This window comes from Anastrepha ludens, chromosome 3, assembly GCF_028408465.1.
Source record: "Anastrepha ludens isolate Willacy chromosome 3, idAnaLude1.1, whole genome shotgun sequence".
Taxonomy (NCBI): domain Eukaryota; kingdom Metazoa; phylum Arthropoda; class Insecta; order Diptera; family Tephritidae; genus Anastrepha; species Anastrepha ludens.
In genome coordinates this window covers 26,028,259-26,047,810 of record NC_071499.1, presented here as the reverse complement: position 1 = coordinate 26,047,810, position 19,552 = coordinate 26,028,259, and the positions used below count along the sequence as shown (strand labels likewise).

Here is a 19,552-nt window from a genome sequence, read left to right as displayed (position 1 = left end):
TGTTAAATCTATTAATTAATTGAAAGAATAAGCAAAAAATATTTTTTTTGACAAAATGGCGGTTTCTCAAAAAAAAAAAACAAGTTTTTACCAAAATTTCGGCCTTAAATTGTTTATAAAAAATCAAAATAATTATCAGTGAGAAAAAATCCTCGACTAATCACTAAAAAATATAGTTAAAAAGCTCGGTTTAGTCGTTTTCGAGTAATGTTGGTCCCCGACTTTAAAAACACCATTTTTTTCCTTAAAAAAAGAATGTTTGTATATTCAAAAATGTTGCTCAATTCTAAACCAAAGCAAAGATTACTACAGAGTTACAAACATCCTTCCGGCATGCGTACTTCATTCTTATTTGAAGTGTGTGGCAGCACCGACTTTACGCTGAATTATACAACTTAAACATTAATTTACTTAAAAGCCTCCGTAGGATGCGGTTTTCAGTTGTAAGATGGGTATACACCGCTCTATCCTTTTCCACATCCTTTTCTTTCAAAGCGTGTTGTAGTATACTAAATATTACTCTTTTGTTTGTTTAAATTCTCATGGATATTTCGACATTCACCCATACCGCCGCCTTGAGTACAATTCAATTTGCGGTCTGAAGCAGCTTTATGCAAATACGAATTGTGTGGGAAGACGTTCTGTCCAAATTCTAGCTAGATTTCTCCTTCTTAAGTTATGGCAACTCTATTATCCCTTGAAAATAACAAGGCCTGCAACCGGTATTGCTTATTTATTAAATGTTGTTTAGATACAAAGGAATTGTTAATAATTGAAAAACACATTGTTTATAGTTACATTTCAGGATGAGTAACAAATTTCTGGCTGGCTACCATATTCCCACAATTCAACAAGGCGTGCAACCACCCGCTTCACTACTTCCAACTTCCACTGAGGAGCAGCAACAGCAAGATGTGGATACTTGCAGTCAATATCAAAATATTAATCGATATATTCCTCCAGGCTTACAGGGAACAAATTATATACCACCATTGCCTGCGAAACCGCCGCTGAAACGTAAGTACAGTGCAGGTCCTGGCAATATAAAGAAGGATTCATTGACTGAAGCAGCCATGGATGGACTGTTAGTAATATTTCAAGGCCGCGATGGAAGCTATCCAGATGAGTTAAACAAGTTGATACATCCCCTGCATTGCACATTATGTGGTGTGCAAATGAATTCGTCAAAAAGCGCCAAGGATCACTATGAGTCTAAGCAGCATGATCGCCATATAACCAATTGGTTGAATAAGAATTATGTGGAGAAAGGACTTACACCACCGACAGTTAAGAGATTCATTAAGGATGGACAAAGCGGCCCAGAGGCTTTCCACTGCGAAATCTGTGATTTGAAATTTGGTTCTTTGGCACATGCCAGCCAACATTACTCAGGCCGCAAGCATAAACTGGTAGCTAGCAAGGTTTCGCAACCTTCAGGAGCTGGTTATTACAATGCTCAAAATAAATGGGTGCGCACTGGCACCAAATATATACCAAAAACCAATGACGAGCGTTTTGGTATCGGTGAATTGTTCAAATTACAAGCAGTTGAAAGTATGCCTGATAGTGGCACCACACCTGATACTACAACACCTACAACTGCTATCGACATAACTGCGGTTAACCCGGCTGACATTAAAGCCATTTCCACTGGAGGAACTACTAGCGAAGTTGAACCGAAATCGTTGTACTGTGATTTATGTAAAGTAAACGCCACCTCGAAGGGGCAGATGACAATGCATTTGCAAGGAGTAAAACACAAAAAAAAGATGAAAGCTTTGAGCTTGGAACATTTTGTTGCACAGACAATACCTTTACCCAATATGCCGGCAACAGCTAACACCGAAGATACAATATTAGAAAGTCTGAAGCAAAGCAACCCGAGCACTGACTTATCTATGTATCGAACTCCAAGTGGCTCTTATTATTGCGAATGCTGTAACATATCCATGTGTCATATTGCGGCGTTACAACAACATTTGACCGGCAAAAGGCATTTGAAAAAAGTGAGCGAAGTCAAAGAGAGGGAAAAGCATGAAGCCAAAAGTAAGATGGAATCTAAGAAATAAGTTGGTAAAGTCCATTGATTTTGATTGCACCTGAAAAAGCTCGAATCCTATGTACATTGCCAATTGTTCCCAGACGTCAAATTCGTCTATAATAAAAATATTCTATTCGGAAATGCATCACAGCAGCCATCATTGATGCGCAGGGAAAAGTAAGCAGCGCATCGGATGAAAAATTTAAGCAATGTTTGGGAACTGGGAATGGTTAGGAAGTGTTGATTAAATCGTATATAGTAGAATCGTTTGACATTAATAATATACGGAATATTTTTATATATGTATGTATGTATGTAAGTAGACACATGCCTCTGTAAATATATGTATACACATGTGTGTATGTGTTTGTATGTGCGCAGGGTCTGCACAATAAATTCACTCATGTTGGATTGAGGAAGAAAGACCTAATAAAGGATAATGAGATTAATTGAAAGAAGGGTTAAAAACCCTAAAACAAAAAAAAGTATTTATTTTCTTTCGAATGATAAGAACTGAAAAGCAAATTCCGTTGCGTATGGGATTTTTTTTTTTAAACAAAATATATTTGAAGGGATATTTTGGACATGTAGCTGTTAATTTAAAGTAGATTATAGTGAGTTAGTTTTGAAAGGCTTATCAAATAATTCATTTTAAACGGTGCGAAATTTCAGTGGGACCACTAAAAAAGTTAGGTTAAAAAACTTTTTTAATTCGCGTGTTCGATAGATGTCGCTTTCAATGTCAGCTTTTCTCGAATATTCGAGGACGTATGTTTTGTAGCAACTGTACAAATGCTGCACAGTGCAGTGAGTCACTACTGCACTGTGGGACAAATCGACAAAAATCAAATCTTCAAAATATCAACACCAGCCAAACAAATGCACAACTTATTTCATACATGTGTCCATTCCATATTCCATGCTAACTGTATCGAAATTTGAATAGCAAGACAAATGATTGTTTTGTTTTCCATACTCGTATATTTCTTCAGCATTTTTTTTTAAATTGTTTAATACACAGTTATACGATCTAAAAAATTTACTTATGTAAATTAAACCTGCCGTTTGCCCGTCTGCGCACAACTAATTCGCATTGAAAGCACAACATGGTTTGTGGTCAAATACTGTGAAACTTCACATCGCTCGTGCCTAATGCAACTCAACTCATTCTGTAATATTTTTTTTTTTTTTTTTTAATGAACAATGAAAAAAGTTTGGTCTGTCTAATAATAAATGCGTTCTTTAGTTTCCATTCATAAATTAAAATTAATTCGATACAAACTGCTTATAAAATAGTGTAAAGTTAAATTATTAGAAAATGTAAAATTTATATCCTGGATCCATTTTGTTGCAAGCACTCTTGAGCGGCATTTCGTATCGTCTCGCACATGATCAACAAACCCCCTTTTTTAAACAATCTGAAACTTGGTAAAGATTTGCGCAGATTTAATTTGTTTTTTGTTTTTGAGCAGCATTCTTTCTCTTCACATATGAGGGGCTTGCTGCTCATCATTTAGTATTTCTTCAGCATTTTTTTGGATGATACTTATTTTAACATTCTTCTGTATTTTGTATATTAAATTGATTTTTTTCATGTTTAAGTGAATTTATTATAGATTTGCGTGGTTAATTTCAAAATTAATTTCGGCCTCCCGTCTGCTGTTGGTACACTTCGATAGTATCACCTTCTTCCATCTCCAATGATGTTGGTGTGTCATTTTCATTTATTGGCTGACCATCAAAACGAAACCGTACTACTTGCATGGATAGCCCCTATACAAAAAAAAAAAAAAAAAAAACCAAAAAAGAAAACAAAGAGTTTAATAAATATTTCGTAGGCCGATCGAATGTATATCAGACTTACCGCTCTGTCGCAATAAGCATTCATAAGCTTTCTTAAGGGTGTATGTTTTTTAATTTTGAACTGGACAACAGCATTGTCTTGACCCAAGACTTTCAGATTGATGTGCTCTGTTTCTCCCTGGAAATAAAATAAATACAAAATTTAGTTATGTAGTTTCACATAAGACGTACGACCTTATAAAAACACCAGAATTTTGGCTGATTTATTAGATTTCTACCGTTTTTTTTACCAAAAACATAAATGTGCGCAGAATTGCTCCACTGTGCGGTAAGACAAAATGCCTCATACTTTATCTTTGTGAAATCGGTCTGGAATATAATACTTCCCAAACCATTATGATAAATTAAGCAGTGCCACTATATTTTACCCCGTGACTGCTGACGGAATTGTAAAAGGTGGAAAAACTTGGGTGTCGCTACTCTAGCGTTAAGGAAATACGAGTTTAAGGTTATGTTGAGCATTAGTCTACTTAAGGCACATCAGTTTGGCTCGATTAACGCAAGAAAGGACAGTCGGCGGTCAATATAGTGATGCTCACTTACTGGATTTTGCTTACTTCAATTACAATACAACAATTTACAAGCATAAGCGGTCAAATACTCAGCTACCGCGCCATGTTGTCGGCGTCATACACTTTTTTTTTCCTACTTTGCTACATAGTTCGCACACTTTCGCTAGGTTGCACTTTAGTTTCTTCTATTTTAGCCAGAACTTTGTTTATTTTTGTCATTTTCTTTACTTAAACATTTGCACTAACTTACCTTCTTTTCGTCGGACATATTTGCTGGTTGGTTTTTTACTTAGTTATAGTTAAATATAGATAAAATTTCAAAATCACCGATGCCGCACTCCGCTAAATTAATAAGTGCAAATTTTCGTCGTTTCCTCCTTCCTCTTTCGATCTTAATGAAGTAGTGAAAAATGCCGACCGCACAACGACGTTAAAACACCGAACACGCGCGAACGACGCCAACGGGGTTGCTGCTGTATATTACACAAAGCTACGAATATGGCAACATCACAATACCAGATAGTTTTAAATTTTGACAATTTATTACGTATGCGATTCAAAAAAACATAAGTCGAGTTGAAATGAATTTAAAGAATATGACCATAGTATTTAATCTTTGAACTCATATTTAGTTTTACTTCGTTAAACATTACCATTAAAATTTCCATTTAAAAAAATTAACTATTTCAACTTAACCTTATGCGATATGTACAGTTTCATGAGCTCAATATGAGGGAGTTTACATTGGGAATGTCGGGTTGGTTACCATATCGCCCGTTTGCTGTTAGAGTGCCGTAGTCAAAAAAAAAAATTTTAATTATAAAACTTATAATACGTTCACATGTGCTTTAACCACCTATAAATACACTAAATTAATCTACCCGTTCACATGTGGCAGATTACCTGCAAAATTTACAACCAGCTGTCAATATTGCTTTGAGAGGTTTTTCTTCATAGAAATTATTTTGGTGGAATATTCCGGTGTTTTTGGTTTTTTTAATTATTACTGACGATATGAAGAAAATACAAGGAGAAGGAATAGCTAATTTAATTGCGCAATTAATTGTCTGTTAATAATAAACAGTTGGAGGAAATCCGTATGCGACGTTTACTGAAGTTACGAGAAGTTATGGCTTTTTTTGTAAAATGAATCCATAATTAATAATATTTAACAAAAAATTTATTAGAATTATGTTTACAGACCTGTTTTCTTTGCCGGCATCCATTTCATTTAGTTTTTATTTTCATGTTTCTCCTTACATTTGTAATAATAATTATCGATAACACAGAAAACACAGGGTTGTATGTCAATAAGTATCGTTATTATCTGGGATTATTTTATAATCTCAGATTTTGGGAGAGAAATTTTGTATGGGAAATTGCGCTTTTTAATTACAGATTTTGAGTTAAGCGCGAAAAAGTAGATCATCTACTTATATGTGAACGTATTATAAGCAGCGACAGGTGGGCATTCCCACTACTTAGGACTGGTGGTGGGAGGCTAATCACCTGCCCTCTCAGAAATCAAACGGATTAACGATACCAACTCAAGACAAGTCTTTTGTAGTGGCCAAGGCGAATTTATTAAGGTGACAGCATTCACCCAGCTGAATTTTTCACCGTAGGTATGGCTTATGTCAAAACGATATGCTTTGTTTGTATGTATTGGTATGTTTACATTCGTATGTTTACATTTGCTTGCTGATTTTGACGTGATGGTTGCACCAAACGCAACAACAAATACATGTAGGGTTTTACTTATATGTGTTTGCTGTCACCTGTAATAAATTCGCCTTGGTAGTGGCCTTATGCCCTCGAGAGGAGTGAACAAAGAAAAAACAACTTAAATTATCAACTCCAACAACCCTCTTTCTGCCTTAATAGTTCATTTACACGCTGAAGTTTTGTCGTTAAGATTTCTCACTCCTACGATTTGTAAAAAATCACCCAACGTAAGATGACATCGTCCAATAATAATTGGATATTTTCTCTTCGTTCAATGCATAGTTTGTCAGCTCTTATTTAATCCCAACTGTAATAAAATATTTTCTATTAATTAAAATTCCTGTTTTTGATAGAAAATCGTACCAGGAAACTCATTCACCGCAAAAGGACGTACAATTTTCCAAGCAAGAATAAAATATCTGTTAGTTTCCATTTTTCAATTAATATATTATAAATATCTCTCTCTATACGTTTTTTGAAGACAATCTTTGCTTTCTTACCGCTAACAAGTTAAACCTTAAGCTGAATGCTCTTTCAATCAAAGAAATACTGGGACATATTCTTTCCATGTTAGTAAAAACGACAGTGTTTCGAAATTGCATTACTATTAATATCTGTTCTATGTAAAAAAAATGTGAAAGTTATAAAACATTAAGGGTATTTATAACCTGTTTTACGGGAATAGTTTGTATGCACTTTGCTTTTATAAAACTTTTCGAATACCGAATATCACCATTCCGACTGAAATCCGTAGAACTCGTGGAATTCATGGGAGCCGGAAAGTAAGTGCAATGTAATTAGCTGGCATTCAAACCACCAAATTGCAAAAAGAAAAAGTACGTGCATATTTGGCTTTTTGGCGTTTGTACTACTGCTATCACAGTGCATGAATTCGCCTTATGTGCTTCAGTATTTCTCAAAAGGAAAGTGTTGGCGCTGTTTTCTTCTCACTCTTGCCAATAAATGCAGAAGCTTGGCCGATGAAAATTTAACGAAAGGAAGCCCCTTGGAGTGTTTGAAAGAAAGATACTGCGCAATATTTTAAACCTTTGCACAAGGCGATGAAAGAATGAGTTGTATCAGCTTAACGCAACATAGGAAAGCTTCGTCTACGTTGGAGAAGGACTTGGCTTCACTTGGCGTGTCCAATTAGCGCCAGTTGACACGAGAAAGAAACGACTGGCTTGCTTTGTTAAACTCGGGCAAAATATCGAAATGGTTATCGTGACAATAAAGAAGAAGAAGAAGACAATACAGTGTCCACAACAGTCGGTTCTACGTTACCGAAACGACCCGGATTTTTTTCCCCGTATGTAAGTATGGGGAATGTTAATGCTGCTACAACAACAACGACAATGTGATTTACCAACACCATCTTTAATAGATTAACCTTGGCATAGTAGCAAACGACAGTATGGATAGAGCAGCCTTACTCATGAGGATTTACAAATATCAGAGTTCACATTTTGAACGGAATGCAATGAATTGGCAGTGATATGTATTGCTTGCATTTTTTAATGATTTCCAAGTATTATTTTCTTACGTAACGATTAGAACTTTTGTACACACAGCATGCACCATTTCTCTCATTAATTTCCTTTGTAATTATTTTTCAGTATATGAAGTGAATATTTATTAGAATAAGAATAAATTTTTCAAATCTGGCAGCATCAATTATGAATGCTGCCAGTAATTTAAGATAGTTAATATTAAATACAACCCTGTGTGATAGAATAGGGGAACATAAGAAAACAAATTTTAACCCTTTGATGCTCAGAAGAATTTATGTAAACATATCCTGGTAGGCAATAATTTAAATACTTCGTGGTCTGAGAAGCGGATATGGTAATACATACAATAAAAAATCATGTGTTTGTACATGAATAAATAAAGTTTTCAGGAATTCAAGTTTAAGGTTTGCCACAATTAATTTCGTATCATATTTACTCCACCAAAAGGGAAAGGGAACACATTTTCAAAATGCTTTTACTATGGAGGCATTGCAAGCTGCGTTTAGAATTCCTCACTTTTCGTTTGGGATGTAACGAAGAAAGGCGCGCAGTACTTACATAAAAATATGTAACCATACTTACATACATACATATGTATCTATCCACAAACTTGTTTGGATGAGCAGACATTCAGTGAAGGACCGATTTTTATTTGTTTTGTGAATTTTTTTTAAGTTATAAAGCAATTTTTTTATGCTATAAAAATTAAAATGATTTAATTTTTTTTTCAACTTATGAAGAATAATGAATTCCGAAAAAAACTACAACAACAGTTTTTGAAATGCAATTTCTTAGGCGTCGATGGACGAGCGAGAATGGAGAGTAAAATATCAAGGCCATGCAAGGTTTTGGGCATTTTCGTTTGCGAAAGAGAAAAAAGATATAACGTAGAGGAAAAGGAGGGAGAGAGCTATACCTTACATATATCTTAGATACACTTTAGGCTATTTTTCCTGAGTTTTTCCTTAAGGTTGCTAATTGTGAGAAATAACATAGTGAGAAATAACACTGCCTACTTTTTGGCGCTTATTTGTTGGTGTAAACTTGTAGGAAATATATTTTTGGTGCTGACTTTTTGACATTTTATTGCCCTTGGCAGTAGGCAGTTTGGGGCGTTTTTTGGCCCAATTTTTTGGGGTTTTTTTTGGTGCCTACTTGTTGGCGCTTATATCCGTTACCTGGCTAGTGCTTGTGCGTACTATAAAGTGCTACCCAGTCCGGCGTCGGATTTATTGGTTGTTGTTGTAGCAGCATAAACATTCCCCATGCTTACATACGGGGAATGCTGCTGGAGTGACAGTCCTTGGCCGGATATAAATCCGGGTCGTTTCGGTAACGTAGAACCGACTGTCGTGGAAACGTAAGTTGGTATTGGCATTGCCTTGCGGTAATTTGTGCCATTGCTGCGGTCCTGGAATCGCTGGGTTTGTGCGGGTGATAAACGCTTAGAGTAGTGCGCGTTGTTTGTGTCCGGCGTTTACCTATGTATACCGGTCGACCCTACTCCGTGTTTTTGTAAATTTTGTCTATTTGTATTCTCTGCAAATATTGTAAATTTATTTATATATATATTCTTTCTCTCTCTCTCTCTCTCTCTCTCATTCTCTCTCGGGTCTCTCCCTCTTTCTTCGTCTGCCTTGAAAGTTTCACTTCTGTTATGTGTACTACGCTGCACGCACTTTTTTTCCATTATTGTATACCTTCTAGGGAATAAGAAAATGTGCTGCTGCTGAAGGACACAGCACTGTTTGCTTCATGCCGTACAGAGTAGAGGTTAACATACAGTAATCGTTTTCGATTCGCCACTTTTCTGCTCGTTATAATTGGGCGCGGCTCGCTTGATGAAAAATCGCTATTTAAGAGCATACTTTTCGTAGTTAGTGTCGACATACAACGAAATACATGAAACCTCTCCTGGGTGGACAATCACCGTCAGTCAACTTTTGGGTGGACAATTACCGTCCGTCAACTGTTGTTCGCCCAAGAGAGGTGTGTGTCCTCTGCTGAAGTGGAGGGTAGGTTATTTAAGAACTTTTTAATTTGTTAAATAATTTATTAATAAATCAAAACCATTTCGTTGGAGAGCATTCTGTACGATTCTTCAGTAGTACTCTCAGTGCCAGAGCTATTATCGTCAATAGTTTGTCAGTAACAAAATTCAATCTGCAATCTAAGTTTTCTGTTCATTGTTATAAATTCATCAGAATTTGATTTAGATTCTCGAAGGATTTTTGATAACTCAAATAACGAAGCCAACGTTGCTAGCGATAAGTCATATTCGGACTTGAATTCAGTTGACATATATATGTATATCTATTTTTGTTGACATATTGCTTTGTTCTGATAACTTAGAGTTTATTTATTCAAAATAGTCCTCTATGGCGTCGATAGACTGTTTTGCGCGATCTAAAAGTTTTCCGAAAGAGTGTTTCAGGTGATTGACCGGAATGTCCTTCAGGATGTCGGTTGGATGGCCTCTACGGGCGCAAAACGTTTTTCTGTCTTAGCCAAATGCAGTTTTCCGAATAGGTAGAAATCACAGGGAGCCATTTCAGGCGAATACGGTAAGTGATTGATGGTTAAAATGCGATTTCTAGTCAAAAAATCAGTCACAATAGTGGATCGATGAGATGGTGCATTATCATGCAATAAGTGGCAGTTTCCTGTTGGCACGAGGGGTTTCACTGTGCACACATATATATATGTAGAGTGAAACCTCGATATAACGAACTTCGTTATAACGAAAAACTCCACATAACGAATTTTTCTTTAAGTCCCTGGAAAAAACCTCACTTCTACGAAGTTTTTCATACAAAAATGCTCTATAGTTATAACGAAGAATTTCTGAGTCTGAAAGCCTCTATATAGCGAAGCAATTCTTCGAGCACCTATGTACAACAAAAATAAAATAAGGGAAAATCAAATTTGTGGCAAGCCGTTAAAGTTCCGTTATCCCAAACCTCGGCATAACAAAGTGAGAACAAAGCAAAAGTCCCGTAATTATATTACGTGTACACAAACATGTTTGAAATTGTAGCCACTCACTCGTACCTTGATTTTTGCCAAAATGAGTTCATTAAAACGTAATTCAAGTTCTATTCGCGAGCAAAAATTAATATTTGATCCCGTTGATCAAGCTGATAAATCGAAGCAAGAAATTGCTAAACAATTTAATATTCCGCCGAGTACTCTTTCCACAATTTTAAAAAATAGGGAGATTATTTGCAACACCAAGGCATTAAAGATGAAAAGAATGCGGGCTGCTGAATATGAAGACATTGAGCACTGTTTGTTTAAATGGTTTTCACAATGTCGGACTCAAAACATTCCTTTAGAAGGTTCGTTAATTAAAGACAAAGCTGAAGAATGCGCTGTACGTATGGGGCACGTGTGGGTAAAGTGCCAGTGTAAGTGACCAAGTTTGTTCTGACTGGAAAACGTGTATACCATGTCTGTTGGCAGAATATCAGCCCCACAATATTTATAATGAAGACGAAATTGGGCTATTTTTTAAATGCGCACCAGGTCGAACAATGGTACTTAAATCTAAGAAATGTCACGGCGGAAAACATAGCAAGGAAGACTCTCAATTTTATTTACGGTAAATAGTTCTGGCACTGAGAAGAGAAAATTGTTGGTAATCGGAAAATCAGCTAATCCAAGATGCTTTAAAAATATTAAAAGCTTAGTTGGCGAACAAAAAAGCTTGGATGACTACTGAAATATGGTTGGATTACTTAGAAAAATTTGACAACGAAATGACTAAGGCTAATCGCGAAGTGTTATTGCTCGTTGATAACTGCATGGCGCACAAAAACCCTTCATCACTGAATTCTATTAAATTACAATTTCTGCCGCCAAACGCAACATAGAAATTACAACCTCTAGATCTGGGAATAATTAAAAGTTTCAAGGAATTCGGTGGTCAAAGTTTTAATCAATGATATGGAAGAGGGGCGCAAGACTAATATCAACGTTCTACATGGCAACAGAATGGCCCATAAAGCATGGGAAAACGTAAAACAACCAACGATTGTCAACTGTTTTGCGACATGTGGCTTTGTCGACAGTCCAAATATTTTGACCACAAATGATTGTGTTCAAGGCAGCGAAGAATGGCTTGTCGTTAAAAACAATTTCAATTTGGATGAACAATTTGATGTTTTTGTTACTTTCGATGATAACGTCAGTACTACGGGTCTTATTACTGATGATGACATTGTTGCTAGTGTTTTGAACAGAAATACAGTCGACACTGTTGAGGAGGATGAACAAGGATAACGAGAACGTTATCGACGTTATGAGGATGAAGAGGTCGATGCATAGGAAGCTATACCCAAAAGTGCATTCGATAGCTTAGCATCTGTTGAGCGAAGTATTGATGGCTGCATTCGAAACTTGCGCAAACAAGCAAAAATAACCAATTATTTTAATAAAATCTAATTGAAAAAAATGTACAACTTTTTATTTTTTACATCCACCCCACTTCAGTGCAGTTTTATCATTATTTTGATGTAAACAGGTAAAAACAGTATTTATAACGCATTTTCTTTCAGAATTCTTTAAATTTCGTTTTACCAAGGTTTTACCAATAAGTACCTATAGCGAATAAATATATACAGGGCCCGCCATCTATGGCTACGGATTTGAATTAGGTATTATTTGAAGAATGGTAACACTTAGCTGTCATCTGATTTGACAGAAAATTAGTTTTATTCTTCCGCTGAACGAAATGGTTGTGTATACGCTCAAAGGACCGACCACCCAACGTGTTTTCGCTTCGCTTCATGGGCTTGGGATCGACTTGAAGAAGATGAAGACTTTTACCGAAAAATCATCTTTTCGGATGAAGCTCATTTCCATCTCGGCGGGTATGTTAACATGCAAAATTGCCGCATTTGGGGCTCAGAAAACCCGCACGCACTCGAAGAAAAGCCGATGCATTCACAACGAGTCACTGTTTGGTGCGGATTTTGGTCGATTGGTCCATTTTTCTTCGGAAATGAGCGAGGAGTGTTCGTAACCGTCAATGGAGAGCATTAACGGGCCATGTTGAACGAATTTTTGTTCCGAGAAATTGAAGAGGAGGATATTGGTGCCATTTGGTTCCAACAAGATGGCGCTACTTGCCACACAGCGAATGCTACGATCAATCTTTTGCGCACTGTCTTCGAAGATCGCATTATCAGCCGAAATTCTGATATCGTTTGGCCGCCTCGGAGCTGTGATTTGACGCCGTTGGATTATTATCTTTGGGGGGGCCATCAAAGACCAGTGTTATGCCAACAAACCAGCAACAATTGATGCACTGAAGACCAACATACGCGATGTCATAGCTGAAATACAGCCGCATACAATCGAAAATGTGTTGAAAAATTGGACCGATCGTATGGGATGGTGCATGGCTAGCCGAGGCAGCCATATGAATGAAGTTGTGTTCCATCATTAACCGGAAGGATTGTACTTCAAAATAAAAAAGAACAGTTTGGAAAAATATTGAGTAGTTTCTTTTTTATAGCATTTTTAATTCCGTAAAGTTATATGGCGGACCCTATTTAACGAAAAATTTTCTGGTATATATCGTTAGCAGTTACCGAATAGCTGTACAGTTTGTTATAAGAAATTTCGCGCTACCCGCCGACAACAATCCACATTTCTTGTGATCATTGAAAATGCATTTTGTATGTAATTAAATAACTCAATCCTTTATTTTTATTACTTGTTACTTATATGGATCAGATCATACATATGTATGTATTTATATATATGTATTTATATGCTCATATATAATATATAGTTTTTATTTTTTATTTACTTTTTTTATTTTATGCTGAGAAATCTGAATACAATTACATTTATGAAATTCTTAAGTGTTGCATTCAATGTTTCTTATGTTTTTCACATTCTTATATTTACGTGTATGTATGTATGTATGCAGATATATTTACTGTGGTCTGTTTTGGTAAATTTTTTTGCCAAATTGATGAAACTTTTTACCAGCTTTCATTCCATAGAAGGATGCATAAATATGAGCTGTTGCTTTGTTGCTGTTGATGTTGATATTTTTTTCAACTTAATTTTTACATTTACATACATTGTCAGATTGTTGAAAATTTGACTGCAAAAAGCGTATTCGTGCCAAAAAACAGCTGGTGTTGTTGCTATGCTTTCTTTTGCTTTCACTTTCTTCTTTTTCTTTCATTTTCTTCTTTTCTTGGCTGTATATCTAAACAAACTTCTATAGTTGAAAACCCGTTTTAGTTTATTTTTTTTTGCTTGACAGAAAAAATTATGTTTATGAAAATCTCGTATAAAAAATACACTATAAAATGTGCGAGTGTAGTACAGAAAAAAAATGCATATGAAATATTCGCTAACCTAGTTTGGAGTTACCTATGTATAATGAACAGTTAAAATATACAACTAAATTGAAAAGGCTGCCTAAATATGTCAGCAATTCCGTTAGTAATTACTTGTACGGTCTTATGCTGTTGGCAAACACTGTACACTGTTTAGTTGTCGCTTTAGGTAATTATGACTGTAAGTTGAAGGGGTGGACATGTTACTAAATTTTGAAGAATTGTTTTTTTAGTGCATTTTCAAAGGTTCATACAATGCGTTTTTACAAATTCTGAAAATTATTTAGGAATGTGTGATCATGGTTTTGATTTGAATGATTAATTTCCCTCACTATGGAAAACGAATGTTGCACAAACATGTACATTCATGCACATACATATATATGTACCTATGTATGTGTAAATGTTGGTTTGTAAGCACGAGTATGGGTGAATTTTTTCGCACATCTCCGTTTTGTTTTTTCGGCGAATTTCGATGATGGCTGACTGAATGATTAGTTTATTTCAAATATATTTTGGTCTTATTACTTTCTTCGTTTTTTTTTGCTGATAATTAAGTTTAATACTTCCTTAATTGGTTTTCCATTAATTAGTCATGTACATATTGTAGCGCCTGTAAGATTTAATCATTTTATTTCTTACAATAAATTTAAGTTTAATATTTTATTTTTATTTTCTTGTTGGATTCCAGCTACTGTTTTTGCCACTGCTACGGTTGTTAATTTCTTAATTTTTTTTCGAGCAACGAATAGTTGAAAAAGCAAATTTATGCAAAATACATACATATATGTATATGTATAGATGTAGTTTTAACTCATTTAAATTTAAAAAAATAAATAAGGCATACATGAAGTTCCTACAACTCGCCAACTGTTTAATTAATTTAGTTTACCAATTTAATTTTTCAGTTGAAATGCTGCTGAATGTAACTACATTTGGTATGAAGAATACTTTTGTCAATGTACAATTTCGAAAATAAGCTGTTTTCTTGCTGTGTTGTAAGTCTCACTTTCTAAGTTTTCACTTAATTTTGTCTTTATTATTTGCTTAGGTATATTACAAACTTTTTGGTTTTCATATTTTGGGTCATCCTGTATTTTTCACACAGAGATCTGCAATATTTTTGAAGTACTGCAATATTTTTGCACTCATTTGCAGTTTGAAGTATTTGTTTTTGTTTTAGTTTTAGTTGTTTTTTTATATGCAAAATTTATTTGGTGGGAGTAATCTGAGAGTTTTACTTGTTATCATTACTTATAATTGTATTTTCGCAATTTTCTTTACTCATAATATTTATAGCCTTTAAGGAGTGTGTGTGTGTGTATCATAATAGTTGGGTAATTGGTAACAGTAAATTTAATTAGTGGGTTTACAGATAAAAACTAGAAATTACGCTTTTGTAACATTATTTGAAGGCATTACATGTCGCTTTATTTTTCCAAAAAAAAAAAAAACCTAACTGAGCAAATTTTCTTTATTTTTATCAACGAAAAAAGAAAAAAAAGAGAGGCTAATTAGGGTAGGTAAATAGTTCATTTTAAGAGTCTCATTTAGGTAACCGGAACGACACAGATTTATTTCCGCTCAAGCACTGTCACTGCAGCCGCATTCCCCGTAATATTTAAGGGGAATATGTTTGTGCTGCTTTCAATAACAGCAACAACAGAGTCACATTTAGAACCGTTGTGAACACGTTTGAAAGCATACAGAACGTTGTGAATTCCGCAGATCGCTACTCGGCTCTTCGTGAATTTGACAGAATCCGCTATTGTGCTCACGTAAATGTAAATGCTCGTTTAGTTGTTAAATTTGTGGATTACAAACAGCTACATATTATATTTCCATACTCCTCCAAGGCACAACTACAAAGTTAGTTCTTGCTTGAATTCTCTAGTGTTAAATTCGAAATTTTAAATTTGTCTGTGGCGTGCATTTTGTCGTTGGCAAAGTATATTAAAGTGTGCCAGACTCCCGTGACTCGCTCTTTAGCTTTTGAAAAAAAAATAAAAAGAATTTGAATTTTTTTTGTCAACGCTCTCTGCATTCTCTCAAAGACTTCAAAGTAAAAGAATACAGTCACGAATTATCGGCCAATCTGCATTCAGTCGGCCTTGGCTAAACTTATTGAAAAGCTGATTTTACCGTAACTCTCTGCTACTTTTGGTCCAATCATCACCACAAGACAGCATGGTTTTATTGGTAGCCGTTCAACGTCAACTAACCTTTTCGCCTACACCGACTATCTACTGAACTCACTGAATACCAACACCTGTGTTCATAGCATCTATACTGATTTCAGTAAAGCGTTCGTTCGAGTTGACCATGACATCTTGCTATACAAGCTCTGGAAATATGGCGTCTGCGACAAAGCATTAGACTCGCTTAGGTCATATCTAGCTGGTAGACACCTGCAGGTCAAAGTGGATGGCCACCGGCTAACTCTGGTGTTCCGCAAGGTTCTCACCTCGATCCGATTTTTTTCAGCATATTCGTGAATGACTTCGGTAACGACTATTGGTAACGACTTCAACTCGGAGTACCTACTATTTGCAGACGATATTAAAGTTGATCAATTACTAGTGTGCTGGATAGTCATCTACTACAACAGGACGTCGATAATCTCTCTGATTGGTGCACAAGGAACAAACTAACAAACTGGATCTTAAGTTTAAAAAGTGTGCTGTGATGTCCTTCTCGAGATCGCACACTCCCTTACCTGCAGTGTACACACTCAATGGTGATAAAATAAGGGAGGTGGATGACATCAAAGACCTCGGTGTCACGACTGACACCAAACTAACTTTCCACAAGCACATAGACGGAATAACCCAGAGAGCTTTTAAGATACTCGGATTTAAACCTAGGAATAGTAAGGACTTCAAGAATCCCTACTCCCTGATTTGTCTTTTCAAAACTCTAGTTCTTCCAATACTGGAGTACGGATCCATTATCTGGTATCCATACACTGAAGCAGGCATTACTAGAATTGAAAGAGCGCAGCGTAAGCTCTGCAAGACCTTAGCCTTCCATCATTCATCATCAACACTCGGTGCAACATCAACAGTCTGCAGGCTCGCCGTCGCATAAGTGATCTGGCGTTCTTCTAAAGTGGTAAATGGTATTATGGATGCCCTGGAAGTACGCAGCTCCTTCGAGCTTGCCCCGGCTGGTCTCACTCTTAGGAATAGTCGTCTACTAAAAACAGTCGCTACCTACAAAAGCCCGTGCAATAGAATAGCCATCAGCGTCAACTCACTTCATGGTGTTCTCGATTTCTATGGTGGAACCTACGATACTTTTCTGCGAAATGCCCAAAATATCATCCTTTAGTAATACCCTGATTTTTCTCAAGAACCTTCTGTCCCATAATCTTTATCATTGTATTTCTTAACAGCCCTCTATAAATTCTGATTCTGTACTCTCTTTTTTATTTGTATGTATATTGCCGATTGGCGTTTGTTTAATAAAATAATAAAAGGTAAATAGGCAAAAGGTATGTTATAACGGGTCACTGCGCTATTGGCACCCTAGCCAGTAGAATGGGTGTACCCATATGATCTCTCCAGGAGTTGTGGAGATGAAGAAGAAATTGAGTTGGTATAACTCCGACTGTGTCCTCTGTGAACGTCCTCCACTTCAAAGAAGCCGGGCCAAATATGTTGGCGATTATTTCTTTGAAGACCTGGGAATTTAGCAAAATGTCTCAATGGAGCGACTGGTTACTTTCTTAAAAATGCTTCAGTGGTTTCAGCAACTTAGTTAGGGGATGAAAATTAAATGCAGGCATCACCATGGGCATTAGGGCCACCGAGTGTTTAGTCTTAGACAAGTAACTTGGTAGCCCAACCTAACTTAAAAGGTAAATAAAGTGTGCCAATTTAGGGAACAGGTAAAATTATAAAAAAAAGTTAGAAACCTGCTCTACTGCTGCTAACTTGTTGATGAGCCTTGCATTCTTATTTTGTTTTTTTTTTGTCTTTGCATTAACACACATCAGTCGCTGATGTCCATTTAACCAGAATATCGTTGCTTTTTGTGCGAAAAATGTTAAGAATAATAAATATTTTTTTTGTATATATTTTTCAATGAATTATGACTTGTTTTCAATAAATATACAGACTTTTCTTACATTTTCCGTTCTTTTATTGCATTTTTTCCAAGAACTGATGCGTGTTAAACTAGCCTAACTTTTTGCTTGCAAATCTTCACTATTTTGACATTTTCTTCTTAGTTATCTCACCTATCTCATCTACATTCACGGCACGGTAGAGTAACACTCAATTTTGCACGCCAATTTGCGCAAATTTGCGTTGTGTTACTGTCCTCAAGACTGGTTTAGTTCTTCGAAGTTTAATAAACCTCAAAAATTCATGGATGCCTTGCTCAACCCTAATTCACCAGACAACCAAAGAAATTATGATGCAATGAAAGCCTGCGTGCACTCGCCAAAGCGGGGTATTGACAGTTATAGTTTTCGATGCTTTCGACTTTCGCGTCGTAATGGCAGCTGCGCTAAGAGTCATTTGCTGCCAAGCCCATTTTAGGGAATGCACCCGTGTAGGCAGTGGCCGGTGGCAATTCCAGTCGCCTGACGAAGCAACGAGTGCTCGAACTGAATCATATCGCTAGCTATTTTCGTGCTGATTGGAGGTTAGATTTTGCATGCTGTCCAGCAGCTGAGCTTCTATTTGCTCGCTTGACCGTGCAGAGTACAAAATGCATATGCTTTCTCTCGCAACCCTGTTAGTGTGCTAGATGCACTTTGCTTTAAACTAGCACTTTTTGGAACTAACAGCCAGTTTCTCATTTTGTAGTATCGTTAATTGTAATATAACAACATCGTTTATTGTGCCGAATTTGCTTGCGACCTCTTTTTCCACTTCTTTAAATAATATTTCTTCTTTTTTTTAAACATTGAACTTTCTTGGCTGACGGTAAATTGCAAATGTTAAAATTATGTTTCAAAAAGAGGTAGAAATCGAGTTTCCAAAAAGAGTACGAGAAGAGAACAGTTTATTGCTATGCTAAGAGCTCTGCAAACAGAAGCCACTGTTCTATGAGCTGAGAATGTTAATAAAGATTGTGTTGTTAATGAACGTTTGCTGCTTTTGTTGTTTCAAAGACTCTCTGGTTTCAAAGTATTTGCGGAGAATGTTAATAAACTATATTATTCATTATTCTGTTAATGACTCTGCAAACAGAAGCAGAACTGTTCTATCAGAGAGTGCTAATGAAGATTGTGCTGTTAATGAACGTACTCTCTGGTATTGTTGTTTCAAATACTCTCTGTTTAGATTTCTTTTAATAAACTCTGTTATTCGTTATTTGATTGACGCCTCAGCAACCAAAAGCAAATGCAGAGAGCGTTGATATACTGAGAGGAGCGCATGTAAATTGCGTTTTCTGCGTGGGTTTTGTGGAAATAATGAAGAAATATCATGATTTTTGAGGCTCACCTGTCAATTTACGTGGTAATACACTTTCCACACTAACTCAGGGGAGTTGATTTTTATTTTTATCTACTGCCATGCGTGAAATGAC

At 36.0% G+C, this 19,552-nt stretch overlaps 2 protein-coding genes across 2 annotated transcripts; one reads left to right on the top strand and one right to left on the bottom strand.

Moving 5' to 3' along the window:
- Positions 1-474: 474 nt before the first annotated feature.
- LOC128857219 (zinc finger matrin-type protein 3-like) lies at positions 475-2,520 on the top strand. The gene is made up of 2 exons (XM_054092868.1): positions 475-722; positions 795-2,520. Exon 2 carries the CDS (start codon positions 807-809, stop codon positions 2,067-2,069), a length of 1,263 nt encoding a protein of 420 aa, XP_053948843.1. The 5' UTR covers positions 475-722; positions 795-806; the 3' UTR covers positions 2,070-2,520.
- Positions 2,521-2,999: 479 nt separating this feature from the next.
- LOC128857220 (small ubiquitin-related modifier 3) lies at positions 3,000-4,859 on the bottom strand. Its single transcript, XM_054092869.1, has 3 exons — positions 4,667-4,859; positions 3,906-4,022; positions 3,000-3,814 (listed from the first exon to the last, which is right to left on the bottom strand). Exons 1-3 carry the CDS (start codon positions 4,682-4,684, stop codon positions 3,680-3,682), a joined length of 270 nt encoding a protein of 89 aa, XP_053948844.1. The 5' UTR covers positions 4,685-4,859; the 3' UTR covers positions 3,000-3,679.
- Positions 4,860-19,552: the final 14,693 nt, after the last annotated feature.